This window comes from Monodon monoceros, unplaced genomic scaffold (genome assembly GCF_005190385.1).
Source record: "Monodon monoceros isolate NGI ecotype Baffin Bay Population unplaced genomic scaffold, NGI_Narwhal_1 Super_Scaffold_6, whole genome shotgun sequence".
In the NCBI taxonomy this organism is placed as follows: Eukaryota; Metazoa; Chordata; class Mammalia; order Artiodactyla; family Monodontidae; genus Monodon; species Monodon monoceros.
Genome location: NW_021703783.1, coordinates 92,564,407 through 92,582,636, shown reverse-complemented (window position 1 = coordinate 92,582,636; position 18,230 = coordinate 92,564,407). Strand labels below are relative to the sequence as shown.

Genomic DNA, 18,230 nt, shown 5'->3' with positions numbered 1-18,230 from the left:
CACATAAAGTGCACAAACTTTAAGTGTACACTTTGTTGAGTATCAATAAACAAATGTCTAAGCACTGACAGTCTAAACGCTGTCCCCATCAAGACACAGAATACTTCCATCATACTAGAAAGTTCCCTGTGCTCCTCTCAGGCCCAGCTTTTATCTTCTGAATGTCTGCCTGCAAACTAGGGAACAAGGAAGGCTCATCAGAACTGGGAGTACGAGTGACCTGAAGGTGAATGGTCTCAGTCAGTCAGTTAACGTCTGCTTGGTGACAGGCTACCCTGGGTTCTGGCAGACAGCTTTCCAGCAGTCCACTTGGCAACACCAGGTGTATTTACAGTAGAAAATAATGGAAATGGCCTAGGGGCCCACTTACAGAAGAATGGTTATAAAAATATGAAGACAGTGACTTCCCTGGTGGCGCAGTGATTAAGAATCCGCCTGCCAATGCAGGGGACATGGGTTCGAACCCTGGTCTAGGAAGATCCCACATGCCGCGGGAGTAACTAAGCCCGTGCGACACAACTACTGAAGCCCGCGCGCCTAGAGCCCGTGCTCTGCAACAAGAGAAGCCACCGCAATGAGAAGCCCTCGTACAGCAACGAAGACCCAATGCAGCCAAAAATAAATAAATTTTTTAAAAAACAACAAAAAAAATGACAAATCCATTATAATTACAAGGATAGTACACAGCCACTGAAAAACATGCTTTAAAGAGGTCTTAACTGACAGAAAAAATGCTCATGGAATAATGTTGAGATATAAGAGCAATATAAAAACATGTATATGATATCTTAGTTATGAAAAGTTACATACGGATACACACAAAGCCAGGAAAAAAATACATAGAAATGTCAGCAGTTATCTTCAGGTTGTAGGATAATGGGTTAATTTGTTTTAATCTTTATATCTTGATGTACTTTTAAAATTCTCTATAATGAACATTATTGCTTTTATTATCATATGAAGATCAATAAAATTAATCTTAAAAAAAAAAAAAACCCAGGGAATTCCCTGGTGGTCCAGTGGTTAGGAGTCAGTGCTTTCACTGCCAAGGGTGTGGGTTCAATTCCTGGTTGGAGAACTAAGATCCTGCAAGCTGTGCAACGTGGCAAAAAAAAAAACCCCAAAGGATTCCAGATACTTATAACAGCATCACTGTCGGATGTGGTTCTGTCCCCGAGTCTGGAACATCTAGAGCCCGAGGCCACAGCAGTGTCGTCAGTCACTGGAGCTTGCCCTCCCCAAGGACAGTGGAGAGATTACACCCGAGGGGCTATCTCACCTTCCTTGTCCACGCGGAAGCCGAACTCATCATAGCAGAACTCTGGTTGCTCCACTGCCTCTTCCTTCTAGACACAGGAGTAGGAAGAGTCAGCCTGGGGCTGCGTGCGCTGCTGCCATGCCTCCTAGCCTCCCTGACTCAGACCAAAGGCCACCATTCCCTGAAGCTTCTGTGGTCATCACAGCTCTGGGGGCCACGACCCTCTTGAATTCTTCCAGAGTTTTCCTTGTTTTCCTCAGAGGTCAAAGATAAAATCAAGGCAAGAAACACGTTTTATGTATTTCTGTGCCCCATAATACTGAGAGCAGAGTGCCATACTTGTTCCCCAACCTAATGTCCGATTCACAGGGAACGTGGAGCTAAGATACTGTCTCTGATGGGGGCTTCTGACCCTGTGTGAATACGGGGGAGTGGCCCCCCTCCCAGGATGCCTGCAGCGGGCGGTGGGTCCCCTTGGGTGCCCCAGCGTGGGAGCAGAGCCACTGGCGCCCACTGGCTGACTGCTGTACCTGTGTGTACTTGGCCAGGATCTCCTGGGGCCACATGCTAGGAGTCAGGGCTGAGAAGGGGCCACTGGCAGAAGGTATGTGGCTTCCTAAAACCAAAGAGGACCAGGAATAGGAGATGAAGAAAATGCAGAGCATTCAGGGGGAAAATTCAAGTTGAGACACCCCCTCTCCCTTCCTCTCCCCACCGTCCCACCCCCCAGAGTGCCAGCATTAAAGGACTGGACCATCTAGAGTGGGATGGATGGGGGAGGGGAGAAACCTAGCAAAGTGCAACTTTCTGGAGGAAGGAAAAGGAAGCCAGCAGTGTGTTACAAGACATAACCTGACTTCATCTCCTTGCCTCTCCCTCCACCTGTGAGTGAGGATTTTCAGGCTGGAAGGAGAGGACAGGGATTCAGGAAAACTGAGAAGAGAGTTGCAGTAGCTCTCCCAGATGCCCATCAGAAGACTTCCTCCTTCCTCCATTACCTGGGCGGTCCACGTGACCCTCGAAGGTCCGTGGAAAACAAGCCTGCTTCCCTCCCACTGGGGTTTCCTCCTGGATAAGACCCCCTTCCCCCTGGAGAGCCTGTCGCCCCATGTCCAAGCCAGGCCCCTGCCTCCCACCTGACATCGTGTGGAGAGGACAGGCAAGTCTTCTGTAGATCCAGACTTGGGAGTTTCCTATCCTAGTATCTTACAGCTGGAAGGCTCCTCAAACTTCATCTGGTCCAGAAACATTTGCCCTGGTAGGAGTGCAAAGAGGAAAGTCATTTAACGCAGCCCCTCTCCTGGGAGTCCTTTCTACCCGACTCTGATTTGCTGGCCCAGAGGTGGTGGGGAGGTAAATCCTGGCCACTGTTTGACAGGGAAGGAAAAGTCACACTTGAAAGAAAAAGCCTCCTATTCTGAACATTTCATCCAAGAGCATACACTTTGAAGAAGCTACAAAACTATTGTTCTCCAACAGCTCTGTGAGCCGAGAGGAGGGTCTGCTCAGTTCCCATACTACTAAGGAAGGAGAGGATCACACAGACAGACTTCCTGATGCTCTGTACTCAGGCAAATGTTTCATAAAAAAGAAAACAAAAACCAGCCACCACCAAAACTTCCACGAATAGGTTCCTGAGCCAGAATTTTTGAGGAATCACTTAGGTACAACACTTCTGAGTCCGTACCTCCACTCACCCGACACTGACGTTTCCACTTCATCCACCAGTCTGCTCGACCACACCTTCCAGCACCTCACAGCTGGGAAACTAGGAAATTGCCATCTAAGTTTCTCACGTCACTGTTTAACCCCTGCCTCCCTACTTTTTTTGTCCTCTTAAAAAATGATTCAACAATTAAAAAGACAAACAGCCCAATTTAAAAATGGGCATAAGGGGACTTCCCTGGTGGTCCAGTGGTTAAGACCCCACACTCCCAATGCAGGGGGCCCGGGTTCGATCCCTGGTCAGGGAACTAGACCCCACATGCCACAACTAAGAAGTCCTCATGCCACAGCTAAAAGATCTCACGTGCCACAACTAAGATCCAGAGCAGCCAAAATAAATAAATATTAACAATAAATAAATAAAAATGGGCATAAGGTTTAAATAGACATTTCTCCAAAGAAGAGACGTAAATGGCCAATGAGCAGGTAAAAAGATGCCCGACATCATTAGTCATCAGGGAAATGCACAGCAAAACCACAATGAGATTCCACTTCACACCCACGAGGATGGCATACTGGAGACAAAAGTCTTTTTTTTTTTTAAATATTTTATTTATTTTTGGCTGCATTGTGTCTTCGTTGCTGCCCGCGGGCTTTTCTCTAGTTGTGGTGAGCGGGGGCTACTCTTTCTTTGTTGCAATGCGCAGGCTTCTCATTGCAGTGGCTTCTCTTGTTGCAGAGCACGGGCTCTAGGCACGCGGGCTTCAGTAGTTGTGGCACATGGGCTCAGTAGTTGTGGCTCGCGGGCTCTAGAGCGCAGGCTCAGTAGTTGTGGCGCACAGGCTTAGTTGCTCCATGACATGTGGAATCTTCCTGGACCAGGGCTCGAACCCGTGTCCCCTGCATTGGTAGGCAGAGTCTTAACCACTGTGCCACCAGGGAAGTCCCTGGAGACAAGAGTCTTAAAAGCAGTGTTTGGCCATATGGGATGAATACACTTAGGCACATAGCTCCTGTTTGTCCTACAGCAGCAGGCACCTGCCATTAAAACTTATCTTCAACATCAGAAAAAAAAAGACAACAGTTAGTGTTGGTGAGGATGTGGTGAAATTGGAAGCCTCATACTCTACTAGGGGGAATGTAAAATGGTGGGCTGCTGTGGAAAGTACTGACAGCTCCTCAAAAGGTGAAACACAGAGTTACCACATGACCCAGGAATTCTGCTCCTAGTTATTTACCCACAAGAAATGAAAGCAAGAGTCCACACAGAAACTTGTACTTGGATGTTCACAGCAGAATTACTCATCATGACCAAAAAAGCAGAAACAACCCATATGTCCAAGAACTGATGAAGGGATACAGGAAATGCATAGAACATCCATACAATGGAATATTATTCAGCTTTAAAATGGAATGAAGTGCTAATAACACAGGTGAACCTTAAGAATATTATGCTCAGTTAAAGATGCCAGTCACAAGAGGATGAATATTGTATGACTCTATTTAAATGAAATGTCCAGAAGAGGCAAACCCCTAGCTAGACACAGAAAGTAGATTAGTGACTGCCAAGGGCTGGAGGCGAGGGGAAGGCACAGTGACTGCTAATGGGTACAGGGTTTCTATTTGCAGAGATGAAACGTGTTCTGGAATTGGAGAGTGGTGACAGTTACACAACAGTATGAAATACTCAAACCACTGAATTATACACTTTAAAAATAGCGAACTTTGTAGCATGTGAATTATATCTCACTTTAAAAAAATTAAATAAGCCATCAACTGATGCGTCAGCACTTGGGCTCCCTCTGAGTTCCTATTTCTAGCCTGCTCCTATTAGAACAGGCAAGAGCCTATTATCACCCACTCGAGCTTCAACAGAAATGCAGTTTGAGGGGTGGCTTTCTCAGCCTTTTTCTGAATATGAAGCCTTTTACTTCTAACCGTGAAATGAAAGGAAGGTAACATAAATGGAAGGTAACAATGGAGATGTGGGTGAAATATTTTAGGGCAAGTTGCCTTCTAGGTTTTGGTATCATATTCACCTAGGCCTAGACCTCCTTTTGCCATTTTTCAAGTGACGGGACCTCAGAGGTGACAGCTGTTGGCCTCGTCTCCTGCATGCTGTCTACTGTTGGGAATTCGGGGTAAATGAGAAGGGTCAGGTGAGTGAGAAAGAAACAAAAAAGGAAAATCAAAGAACCACTTCGAGGGCACTGTGAGAAAACATTACCCTATGGACCCTTTCCTCCAGCGAATGTTGAAAAATGGGCACGTGAAAAAAATCCCAGTTCTCTTTAAAGACACACTTGCAAATCTGGGGCCAAACAGCTTGTCCCAAGGGCAGCTCAGCTGGGTCACCAACCTCTACTCCTGCCCCCAGACACGCCCTGACCGGGCCACATTTGGGCTAAATGCCCATCGTGGAGGCTTTGATGCCCAGCTGGGAGGGAGCCCTCTTGCTTCCAGACAAGCCTTGCTGAGAAACAGATGGCAGAACCCGCTTCCCTAATGGGCCAGCCATCCTAGACTTGTCTGTCTGTTCTGCGTGAGGAAAATGTAACGTCTTCCTTCAGTATAACAGGTATGCGGGGCCTGATTTGAATCAGAATTCTGTGCTGGATGGAGCAAGTATTTTAACATTAAAGGGACTGAGCTAGAAGTTCTTAAAATCATGTCATCATTCAGTCCTCACAGCATATTCTGAAGCAGACTATCTGTGGTCCTCACACATGAGAAAACAAGCCTAGAAGAGATGCACGTACAGTCTCCCAAACGGACCCAGATAACTGTGCCCCCTGCCCCACCATGCTCCCCCCACCCCCACCTGGGGAGATGATGTCACTCGGCCACCAGCTTGACAGTGCCAGGAAATAACCCCGTGCTCAGCCAGGCCACCGCCAGCCTGGAGCCCTGGGCAGGCACGCTGCTGGGGCACCAGCGTTAGGAGGGCAAGGCTTCCGAGCTCATCCTCTGCCACCTTTGTGCAGAGGCCGGACGGCGCTGCACTTAAAGTGAAGACCTCTCTAGTCGGACAGATGTGGACTCAAGTCCCGGCTCTGCGGCTCCCCCCTTCTTATAACCTTGGGCACGTTCACGTCACCTCTTTGAGTCTCAGTTTTCTTCTCCATAGACTGGAGCAACGGTACCTACGTCTCACAGTGGTTACGAGGATGAAGTGAGAACGCAAAGAGCCCCAGCACACTGACACACAGCAAGTGCTCAGGAAGCATCAGGCAATTAGCAGGAGTCCTCATAATTTCCAGAAAGTTACTGTGAATATCTGGGCCCTCTACACTGAGGTTACTCAAGGCCATGTGATACTGCTGATATCCAGCCATTACAACCTGTAAAAACGACAACTTCGTATGGTTCAACGTAACACATGCCAGCTGGGATCATCAGAAAGACTCCTCATCACTGACTCCTCAGAGGTAGTGATTTGGCTGTTTCTTCCAGAAGGGCAGAGAAAGTGTGGAGGAAGCAGGCGTTGTCTATAAGTGGAAGAAAGGAGCTGTCTCTGGCTGTGGAGGACTGAGGGGGCTGGGAAGACAGTTCTCAGTCCGCAGCTCCCTTTCCCAGCCTTGGCTTGCCCACCTCATTCATTCACTCAACAGTTACTGAGCACCGCCATGAACCACACATAGTTCTAAGGGTTGAGACGCAACAGTGAAAAACCAAAGTCCCAGCCATTACATCACAGCAGAGAATCAGACAACAAACATAACACCAGCTGTGTTAGATGGTGCTAACTACAGTAGTCTGAGGAAAATAAAGCAGGATAAAGGTACAGGAGAGTCAGAAAAGAGGAGCCATGTCGCTAACGTGGTCAGGAAAAGCTCTGAGGATAAGGTGACATCCAAGCAAAGACCCAAACAAAAGGAAGTGGGAGACCAAGTCCTATGGCTCCTGAGGGAAGGAAGATCCAGGTAGCAGGAGCAGCAGGGTGAAGACAAGGCAGGAACAGATGTGGCAGGTGCAGCTGCTGCGGGGGAGAGGGGCTGGGGAGGAGGAGGAAGCACAGCGGGGGGCGCAGCCGGCTCAGGAAGGCCTTGCAGTGCAGTACAGAACTGGAACTTATTCTCCTTACAGGAGGGCTCTGAGCAGAGGCAAACCTGAATCTGATTTAGGATTTCAAAGCTCTCTCTGGCTGCTGTACAGAGAAGACTGCAGGGCAGGAGGGGGTGACGCAGTAGGAATAATGTTGGCTTTGCTACCATGGGGACAGTGAGAAACGGTCAGATCTGGATATATTTTAATGAGTCTCTGCAATAATACGTATATGCCATTTCTCTTACCAACTACCCCCTAGTCCCCAAGTTCCCAACAGGAGCCAGAAGTGATATTGCCAATCTGGGCAGGCAGGTTTTTCCAGCATCCGGTCACTATGGAAACCTTCCTGAAAGCAGCCATCTGGGAGCTGGCTAAAGCAGCCACGTCACCGGAGGCCCTACTGTTGTCACAGGGGTACTGAGAGGCAGAAACTTTTGAAAAACAAGAAATATACTGGAGGCAGATTAAAAGACTGTCATCTTGAAGCATGTAAGTTTTTAAAATGCCTTTTGATCCAGTAACTATTCTCCTGGAAACTTATCTTAAGGAAATAATTCAATAGACGCGGAAAGGTATGTACATGAAAAGGTCTACTTCAGCATCACCTACACAACAAAAACATGAGGACAACTTACATGTCAAACATTAGGGGAATTAATCAAATCTGGGTATACTGACACAATAAAATGTGATTTAATCATTTCCCATTCCAGTTATGGACTTCCGCTTTTGGCCAAGATGGAGTTACAAGGACTGGATTTACTTTCCCAACCTGAACAACTAAAAAGCCAGAAAGATACATGAAACGATGGTCTTCAAACTTTGGATGACAGGCAGCACAGGACAGTGAAGCCTGAGACAGAAAACAATTGAGCTGAGCCCTGTGACGGCCCGCTACCGCCTGGAGAGAGTCTGCAGCCAGGACTGGGCACCCAGGAGGGCAGAGGAGCTGAGTTGGGAGCTAGAGGTGGCCGAAGCAGCCTGAAGTTGCAGAGCAGAGACTTGCACAGAGAGCTCCAGAAATCTGCAGAGAGCACCCCCAAACCTTCATGTGAATACTGGTCAGAGCGTGTGTGTGAGGAAGCTACCCAAGGTAGGGAAGAGAGCACCTGCAAGCAACACAAGGAATACTACCTGAAGCTCACCCTACCGAGTCATTGTCATGTATTTTCCTTTTCAGAAATTGTGGAATGCAATTTGCCCAAACTCTGTTAAGAATTTTTGCATCTATGTTCATGAAGGATGTTTGGTTGTAGTTTTCTTTCCTAATAACACCTTTTTCAGGTTTGGTATCAGGATGATATCTGCTTGATAGAATGATTTGGGAAGTAGTCCCCCCTCTTCCATTTTCAGGAAGAGTTTGTGTAGAAACTGGTATTATTTCTTCCTTAAATGTTGAAAGGAAATCACCAATGAAGTCTCCTGTGCCTGGAGTTTCCTTCATGGAAAGATTTTCAACTACAATTTCTTTCATAGAGATAAGGCTATTCAGATTATCTTTATTCCTCCTGAGTGAGCTTTTTCTTTAAAATAAATTTATTTATTTTTGGCTGCATTGGGTCTTTGTTGCTGCACGCAGGCTTTCTCTAGTTGCAAGGAGCAGGGGCTACTCTTCGTTGAGGTGGGCAGGCTTCTCACTGTGGTAGCTTCTCTTGTTGCAGAGCACGGGCTCTAGGTGCGCGGGCTTCAGTAGTTGTGGCTCGCGGGCTCTAGAGCGTAGACTCAGTAGTTGTGGCGCACGGGCTTAGTAGCTCCGCAGCATGTGGGATCTTCCCGGACTGGGGCTCGAACCCATGTCCCCTGCATTGGCAGGCGGATTCTGAACCACTGCGCCACCAGGGAAGTCTCCTGAGTGAGCTTTGATAGTCTGTGTACTTTCAAGGAATCTGTCCACTATCCAAGTTGTTGAATTTATTGGTAAATTTAGTCCAAAGTATGCAGAAGAAAAAAAAGCAATAAACAATAAAGATAACAGAAATCAATAAAATGGAAAACAAAAAAAAAGAGAGAAAAATCAATGAAACCAAAATCTGTTCCTTTAGAGATCAATAAAATCAAACCTCTGATCAGACTGAACAGGAAAAACAAGAAGACACAGATTACCAATATTATCAGGAATGGAAGAGGATACATTACTACAGATCCTGGAGGCATTAAATGGATAATAAGAGAATATTATGAACAACTTTTGCCAATAAGTTCTACAATACATAAAAACAATACCATCATGACCAAGTGGGATTTATCTTGGGAATGCAAGACTTGTTCAATATTTAAAAAGTCAATCAATGTAATTCAGTATATCAACAGACTGAAGAAGAAAAACTATATGATTATCTCAATAGATGCAAAAGAAGCATTTGGCAAAAGTCAACATCCATTCATGATAAAAACTCTCAGAGATCTAGAAATAGAGGAAGCTTCCTTAACCTAATAAAAGGCATCTACAAAAATCCTACGGTTAACATCATACTTAATGATAAATGACCGAATGCTTTCCCCCTAAGATTGGGAACAAGGAAAGGATTCAACATAATTCCAATCAAAATCCCAGTAGGAGTCATACAGGGAGAAGTTAAGTCAGAAGGAGAAAAACAAATATGATATATTAACGCATATATGTGGAATCTAGAAAAATGGTATAGATGATCTTATTTGCAAAGCAGAAATAGAGACACAGGCATAGACAACAAATGTATTGATACCAAAGGGGAAAGGGGAGCGTGGGATGAATTGGGAGATTGGGGCTGACATATATGCACTACTATATATAAAATAGATAACTAATGAGAACCTACTGTAGAGCACAGGGAACTCTACTTAGTGCTCTGTGGTGACCTAAATGGGAAGGAAATCCAAAAAAGAGGGGATATATGTACACGTATGGCTGATTCACTATGCTGTACAGCAGGAACGGACACAGCAGTATAAAGCAGCTATACTCAAAACAAAACAAAACAAAATCCCAGTAGGATATCTTGCAGAAACTGACAAGCTGATTCTAAAATTTAAATGGATAGGCAAAGGAATCAAAATACTCAAAATAATTTTGAAAGCAGAAAGTTGGAGAATTCACACTACCTGATTTCAGTACTTACTATAAAGCTACATGTAGTACAGGTGACACTGGCAAAAGGAAAGACATATAGATCAATGGAACAGAATAGGTAATCCAGAAGTAGACCCATACATATGGTCAATTAACGTTATGAATTGTGTCCCCCAGAAAAGATATGTTGAAGTCCCAACCCTCAGTACCTCAGAATGTGACCTTATTTGGAGAATGGGTCTTTGCTGATTTAACCAACTTAAAACGACCTCATTAAGGTAAGCCCTAATCCATTATGACTCGTGTCCTTATAAAAAGGGGAAATTTGGACACAGATATATATAGAGAGAAAATATGAAGAGACAGGGAGAACACCATGTGAAGCACAGACTGGAATTATAGTGTAATAAGCCAAGGAACGCCTGGGGCTACTAGAAGCTGGAAGAAGCAAGGAAGGATCCTCCCCTACCGGTTTCAGAGTGAGCATGGCCTTGCCGACACCTTGATTTCAGATTTCTGGCCTCCAAAACTGTGAGACAATATTACTGTTGTTCTAAGTCACCCACTCTGTGATAATTTATTATGGCAGCCCTAGGAAAGTAAATAATTAATTTTCAACAAACATATAAATGCAATTCAATGGAGAAAGGATAGTCTTTTCAACAAATGGTCCTAGAAGAATCACTACAAAACTTCTAGAAGAAAACATAGGGAAAAATGTTTGTGACCTTGGTTAGGCAAAGATTTCTTAGATATTGCACTAAAAGTATGATCTATAAAAGAAAAAAACTTGATTAAATTAGACTTTATCAGAAGCCACTGGTGGTAGAAAATATGTTCAAATCACACATTTAATAAAGAACACGTATCCAGAATATAAGGAATTCTCTAAACTCAGTGAGCTGGAAACAAACAATCCAATTAAAAAAATAAAATGGGCGGAACTTCCCTGGTGGTGCAGTGGTTAAGAATCCGCCTGCCAATGCAGGGGACACGGGTTCAAGCCCTGGTCCGGGAAGATCCCACATGCCGCGGAGCAACTAAGCCTGTGCACCACAACTACTGAGCCTGCGCTCTAGAGCCCGTGAGCCACAATTGCTGAAGCCCACGCACCTAGAGCCTGTGCTCCACAAGAGAAGCCACTGCAATGAGAAGTGCGCGCACTGCAACGAAGAGGAGTCCCCGCTTCCCGCAACTAGAGAAAGCCAGCGCGCAGCAACAAAGACCCAATGCAGCCAAAAATAAATAAGTAAAATAAATAAATTTATTTAAAAAAAAGAAGTCCAATTATAGGGACTAAAGAAATATGGATACTATTTATGATATAATATTAAGGGAAAATGTATGTAGCATGTGCACTCAGAAATGTGTATATCTGTCATTTACTCCCCAAATATTTCCCCAAAACATACCATGTGCTAGGGCAACAATGATTTACAATCTAGAGGGGGAAAATCAAACAGAAAACAAATAGATGGATAAATAAATAAGAATTTCAGAGTATGGCAAGTGATCTGAATAAAACAAAAGGGTGATGTGATATAGAATCCAGGGAAGGTTTGCCTGGGAAAGCAATAAAGCTACTATTTTTTTCTACTGCACCCCCCCCTCCCAAATACCAAAAACCAAAACAAAACAAAAAGAATCCAGGGAAGGAATCACTGACGCACTAGCACTACTTGAATTGAAACCGCAAGGACAAGAAGCCAGCCTTGCAAAGATGAGGGTAGAGTCATGGGCAGAAAGAAAGGCAAGTCCACAGGCTCTCAGGTGGGGAAAGGCCTTGGAAGAAGAGAAAGCCCAGTAACTGAAACACAATGGACAAGGGGGACAACGGTAAGAGGAAACTGGAGAGGTAGAGGCACCCAGATTGTCAAGGGACTGTAGGTCACAGTGAAGGATTTAGATTTTAAGGACAATGGGAAGCTACAAAAGGATCCTAAACATGGCGGTGGCGTGAACTAACACGTTTTTAAAAAAATCACTTTGGCTGCCGTTTGGCAAATGGCTTGTGGAGAGACAAGAGTGGACGCAGTGAGACCGGTTTGGAAGTACAAGCTCCAGGAAAGATGACGGGGAGTGAGACTAAAGTGGTGACAGTGGATGTGGGGAGAAGTAAACGGATTCAAGATATAACCAGAGGCAGAACCAATAGGCCTTGCTTCTGGGTTGGATGTGGGGAGTGAAGAAAGGGAGCATCGCAAAGTGAGGCCTAGGTTTCTCGTCTGAATTCCTGGGTTTACGATGATGACATTTACTAATATGCTGGTGAGTGGGAAAGAAACAGGTTTGGGGGAAGAGGGAATGAAGAGTTGTAGGATAATTTAAATGTTTCTTAGAAATCCAAGTGGAGCTGTTAAGCAGGTGACTGGATACACAAGTTTACATCTTCAAGGAGATGTAAAAACTAGAGATATAAATCTAGGAGTCTTTTGTTCATCTATCCAACCAACAAATATTTTTTGAGCAACTACTATGCCCCAGACATTGTTCCACATGCAAGGGATATAGCAGTAAAACAAGACAAAGTTCTCGCTTTTGTGAACCTGCAGTTTCCTCATCTGTAAAATGATGACAAATGAGAAAATGTAAATATTTATCACAATACATAGCACAAAGTATGTGCTTAATAAAGCCAGCTATTAATATTAGTGACAGAAAACAGACAATAAACAAGTAAATGAAAGAATAATTTCAGAGGCAGGTAGGGGCAGGACTATTTTTGATAGGTGGTCAGGAAAGGCCTCTCTGAGGAGATGACATTTCAGCTGACACCAGAATGATAAGGAGTCAGCTCCACAAAGACTTAGAAGCTCAAACAGAGGAAACGGCTTGTGCAAGGACCTTAAGGAACAAAAGATTTATTATACTGGAGAAATAAAAGACAAGTGTGTCTGAGATGGAGCAATGAGGGGGAAAGTAGCAGATATCACTGGAAAGGCAGGACGACCTGGATTATGTAGGGCCTACTGCTCATAGCAAAGACTCTGGACTTCATTTTAATGGGAAGCCATTGAAGAGCTTTGAGCATGGGCATGACACGGTCTGACTTAGGTTTTTAAAGAAATCGCATTGGCTACTTTGTGAAGAATGAACTACAGAGGGGTTTAGAGTGGAAACTATTACAGCTGTCCAGGTGACAGATGGTATCTTGGACCAAATCAGTTGAGTTGATGACAAGTAACTAGATTCTGGATATAATTTGGAGATATAGAGGTAGATAATGGGAAGAATCAATGATGTCTCCTAGGCTTTTGATCTGAGCAACTGTGCAGATCCCATTAACCAAGATGAAGGGAGACTGGGGGAGAGCAGGTTTCATGGTTAGCAAGCAATCTGCTTCGGCCATGTTCAGTGGGGATGTCTATTAGACCTCTAAGTGGAGAGGTCAACTGGGCAATTGTATATATGAGTACAGAGTTCGCAGTAGTCAGAACGGGAGACGTGAATTTGAGAAACACCAGGACTAGATGTCGTGGCTAAGGAGAGAATGCAGAATAGGGGGCCGAGGACCAGATCCTGGAACATTCCAACATTTAGAGGTTAGGCAGAAAAATATACAAAAAATAGTTTGAGGAGTGACCAATGAAGTAGAAGGAACACTAGCAGTGTGTGGCACTGTGGAAACCAAAAGAAAGTGTTTCTACGAGGAGGAGGTGATCATCAGTGTCAGGTGCTACTTAAAGGTCAGGTGTTATGGAGGACAGAGAATTGGTCATTGGTTTGGCAAGCTGGAGGTTGGTGGTGACACTGACAAGAGCTTTAATTGTGTTATTTTTCTTGAACTTTTGGTTTTAATTAATTAATTAATTAAAATAGAAGTATAGTTGATTTTCAATGTTGTGTTAGTTTCTGGTGTACAGTAAAGTGATTCAGTTATACATATATATATACATCTTCCTTTTCATATGTTTCCATTATATGTTATTATAAGATATGGAATATAGTTCCCTGTGCTATACAGAAGGACCTTGTTGTTTATCTATTTTATATATAGTAGTTTGTATCTGCTAATCCCAAACTCCTAATTTATCCCGCTCCCCCCCTTCCCCTTTGGTAACCATAAATTTGTTTTCTATATCTGTGAGTCTGTTTGTTTTATAAATAAGTTCATTGGTATAATATTTTAGATTCCACATATAAGTGATACCATATATTTGTCTTTTTCTGTTTTACTTACTTCACTTAGAATGATAATCTCTAGGTCCGTTCATCTTGCTGCAAACGGCATTATTTCATTCTTTTTCATGGCCGAGTGGTATCGCATTATATATATATATACCACATCTTCTTTATCCATTCATTTTTCAATGAGCATTTAGTTGCTTCCATGTCTTGGCTTTTGTAAATAGTGCTGCTGTGAACACTGGGGTGCATGCATCTTTTCGAATTAGAGTTTTCCCCAGATGTATGCCCAGGAGTGGGATGCTAGATCATACGGTAACTCTATTTTTAGTTTTTTAAAGAATCTCCATACTGTTTTCCAGAGTGGCTGCACCAATTTACATTCCCAACAACGGTGTAGGAGGGCTCCATTTTCTCCACACCTTCTCCAGCATTTACTATTTGTAGCCTTTTTAATGATGGCCATTCTGACTGGTGTGAGGTGATACCTCATTGTAGTTTTTTTTTTCCTTTTTTTTTTTTTTTTTGGCTGTGTTGGGTCTTCATTGCTGCACGCGGGCTTTCTCTAGTCGTGGTGAGCGGGGGCTACTCTTCATTGTGGTGTGCAGGCTTCTCATTGTGGTGGCTTCTCTTGTTGCGGAGCACGGGCTCTAGGCACACCGGCTTCAGCAGTTGTGGCACGTGGGCTTCAGTAGTCGTGGCACACGGGCTCAGTAGTTGTGGGTCACAGGCTCTAGAGCGCAGGCTCAGTAGTTGTGGCACACGGGCTTAGTTGCTCTGCAGCATGTGGGATCTTCCCAGACCAGGACCTGAACCCGTGTCCCCTGCATTGGCAGGTGGATTCTTAATCACTGCGCCACCAGGGAAGTCCCCTCATTGTAGTTTTGATTTGCACTTCTCTGATAATTAGTGATGTTGAGCATCTTCTCATGTGCCTATTGGCCATCTACATGTCTTCCTTGGAGAAATGTCTATTTAGGTCTTCTGTCCATTTTTTGATTGGGTTGTTTTTTTGTTATCGAGTTGTGTGAGCTGTTTGTGTATTACTGAAATTAAGCCCTTGTCGGTCACATCATTTGCAAATATTTTCTCCCATTCCGTAGGTTGTCTTTTCGTTTTGTTTATGGCTTCCTTTGCTGTGCGAAAGCTTGTAAGTTTGATTAGGTCCCATTTTTAAATTTCTATTGCCTTGGGAGACTGACCTAAGAAAATATTGCTACGGGGCTTCCCTGGTGGCACAGTAGTTGAGAGTCCGCCTGCCGATGCAGGGGACATGGGTTCGTGCCCCGGTCTGGGAAGATCCCACATGCCGTGGAGCGGCTGGGCCCGTTAGCCATGGCCGCTGAGCCTGTGCCTCCAGAGCCTGTGCTCCACAACGGGAGAGGCCACAACAGTGAGACGCCCGCGTACTGCAAAAAAAAAAAGAAAGAAAACATTGCTACGATTTATGAGAGAGCTTTAATTTTTAATGGTGAGGGTGGAAGTCCAGTTGAAGTGAGTTGAAGAGGGAAGAGAAGAAAAGTAGTCATCAGCATGAAGATAGTATGTGATTTCAGCTATTTAAGAAATATATACATGTTGAAGGTAATATAAAAAGGAATATGGCTGATTTTGTGGTAGGAGTATGGGGCTCATTAGTTTTGATTTTAAATGTTCTCTTTTTTGAAAAAGTACAGAGGTATTGTGTTTAAAAATAATTATATCACATCAAAAATTGTACATGAATGTTCACAACAGCATTATTTATAATAGTCCAAAAGTGGAAACAAAACAAAAACAAAAAACCAAAAGTGGAAACAATCCAAATGTCCATCAAGTGATGAATGGATAAACAAAATGTGTATATCCATACAATGGAATATTATTCATCCATAAAAAGGAATGAAGTACTGACACATGTACCAACATGGATGAACCTTGAAAACATTATGCTCAGTGAAGGAAGCCAGTCACAAAAGACCACACAATGTATAATTCTATTTATATAAAATGCTCAGAATAGGCAAATCCATAGAGAAGGAAGGTAGATTAGTGGTTGCCAGGGGCTGGAGGGAGGGGGAAATAGGGAATTACTACTAGTGGGTATGTGGTTTCTTTTGGGAGTGATGAAAATATTCTGGAATTAGTGGTGATGGTTGCACAACAGTGAATATACTGAAAACCTCTGAATTGTATACTTTAAAAGGGTGATTTTTATGGTACATGAATTATATCTCAATTTTTAAAATTACAGTTTAAGTACAGAACACTGAGGGAATAAGAATGTGTCCTTGAGTTTTCTGAGGTCCACAAATGAAGCCTGAACTTAAAACAACTATGCAGTTTCTCTGTATCCTGCCTTCCTCTTCCTCTCACAGGGCTACTACTTATCACCTCAAATATCCATCTCCACAGGGATTTATACGAAACCAAAGAAAGCAAAAGTGAAAAAAAAGGTGCACACTATTAGAGATAGCTTATATATATAACTGTGAAAAGGATCACGTTCTCTCTCATTTGTAACTAACACTTTTCTAACACTGCTCAGCATGAATCTGACATCTTAACGGCAACTGTGAAGTCAGGAACTCCCTAAGCTGCTGAAACCAGGTTTCCACACCAATTTTTTGTTTTGTTTTGTTTAAGGCTAAACAAGATCCCCAGGTGTATGACTTCACATGGAGTTGCAGTTTCTTTCCAGTACACTGAAATGAAATACTCTGCCCAAAGCAAAAGTCACTAAAAGCAGTTTAAAGGAAAAAGATGCTTATAAACCAGGAGACCAGAAAAGTACATCAATTTGCAAGATAGACTCTAAGGGGGAAAAAATGCTATTTCCGAATCTACTTGTACAGATATGCCTCCCTGTCCCGAGTTTTCTCCACAGATCGGGCGCTTACTTGGTCCCCAGCCACACCCGAGCTGGGGTCAGGTAGGACACTGGCTGTCAGAGCCCGAGGCTCAGGGGAGCTTCTTCTGAGCACTTCTGGGCACTTTACACAGGTCCGCTCTTTTCTACTGAGAACACAGATGACAGACTTAAGTGGTAGCAGGATATATGTAAGCTATAGGTCAGAAGAAAATCTCTGCAGCATATACAGTCACTGGGTTTATCATGGGAAGGAAGTGCGGGACTCTCCTCTGTAATTATACTAACACAATGACATTAACAGAAATCAAAATTTTTAAAAATTCTGCCACAAGTTTGCCATCTCAATAAATCACACTTTCTTCTTTCCTATGCTCTCTTTTGGTTTTTCTCTACACACATACACAGTTCTTATATTTCAGATTTTAAAATATTTTTCTCTACTGCACATCAAATTATCAGCATTTCCCCAGTAATTATGCAGTATTTATAACCATATGTCCTATAATTTACTAATGTAGTCATCTGTAGATACAACATTTAAGCACCTAACAGCAATTTTTGCAATAAAAACAGTGCTGTGAGGAACTTGCCCTTTGAAGATTTTTTTAAATGAAGTATACTTGTCTAGTTTGGGAGAGGATTTGGATTTTTAAAAAATGTGCCTTTTCTACTTTATAGTGTCAGCTTTGTAAACAGAAATCAAAGAATAAATTAGTAACAAATTATTGCTATTTGAGTTTAATACGTCACTTGAAGCAAGGTAATTAACCTAGTGATCCCTAAAATGAACCTAAAATTTTATAATATTATAATAATATGACAGTGGAAAATTACTATTTTAATAGTTGGCTCTTGGGACTTCCCTGATGGCACAGTGGTTAAGAATCCGCTTGCAAAGACTTCCCTGGTGGCGAAGTGCTTGAGAATCCACTTGCCAATGCAGGGGACACGGGTTCAATCCCTGGTCCAGGAAGATCCCACATGCCGCAGATCAGCTAAGCCCATGTGCCACAACTACTGAGCCTGTGCTCTAGAGCCGGAGAGGCACAACTACTGAGCCCGAGCGCCTAGAGCCCGTGCTCCGCTACAAGAGAAGCCACCGCATTGAGAAGCCCACGCACCTCAACAAAGAGTAGCCCCCGCTTGCCTCAACTAGAGAAAGCCCACGCACAGCACCAAAGACCCAATGAGGGAGGGAGGGAGGGAGGGAGGGAGGGAGGGAGGGAGGGAGGGAG

General features: G+C 43.7%; 1 protein-coding gene across 10 annotated transcripts in view; it reads right to left on the bottom strand.

Moving 5' to 3' along the window:
• Positions 1-18,230, bottom strand: part of SGSM3 (small G protein signaling modulator 3) — a 31,219-nt gene that overhangs the window by 7,450 nt on the left and 5,539 nt on the right. For 9 of the 10 annotated variants that reach the window (XR_003791025.1, XR_003791026.1, XR_003791024.1 and 6 more), the window contains exons 2-4: positions 2,395-2,513; positions 1,789-1,874; positions 1,280-1,346 (exon numbers count right to left, since the gene is read on the bottom strand). Coding sequence is in view for 6 of the 10 variants with exons in the window: in XM_029204545.1 (XP_029060378.1) it covers positions 1,280-1,346; positions 1,789-1,874; positions 2,395-2,401 (160 nt within the window). In the remaining 4 variants the exon portion in view is untranslated. Of the gene's footprint in view, positions 1-1,279; positions 1,347-1,788; positions 1,875-2,394; positions 2,514-14,199; positions 14,276-18,230 lie in introns of those variants that run through there. The other variant, XM_029204546.1, reaches the window with a different exon arrangement.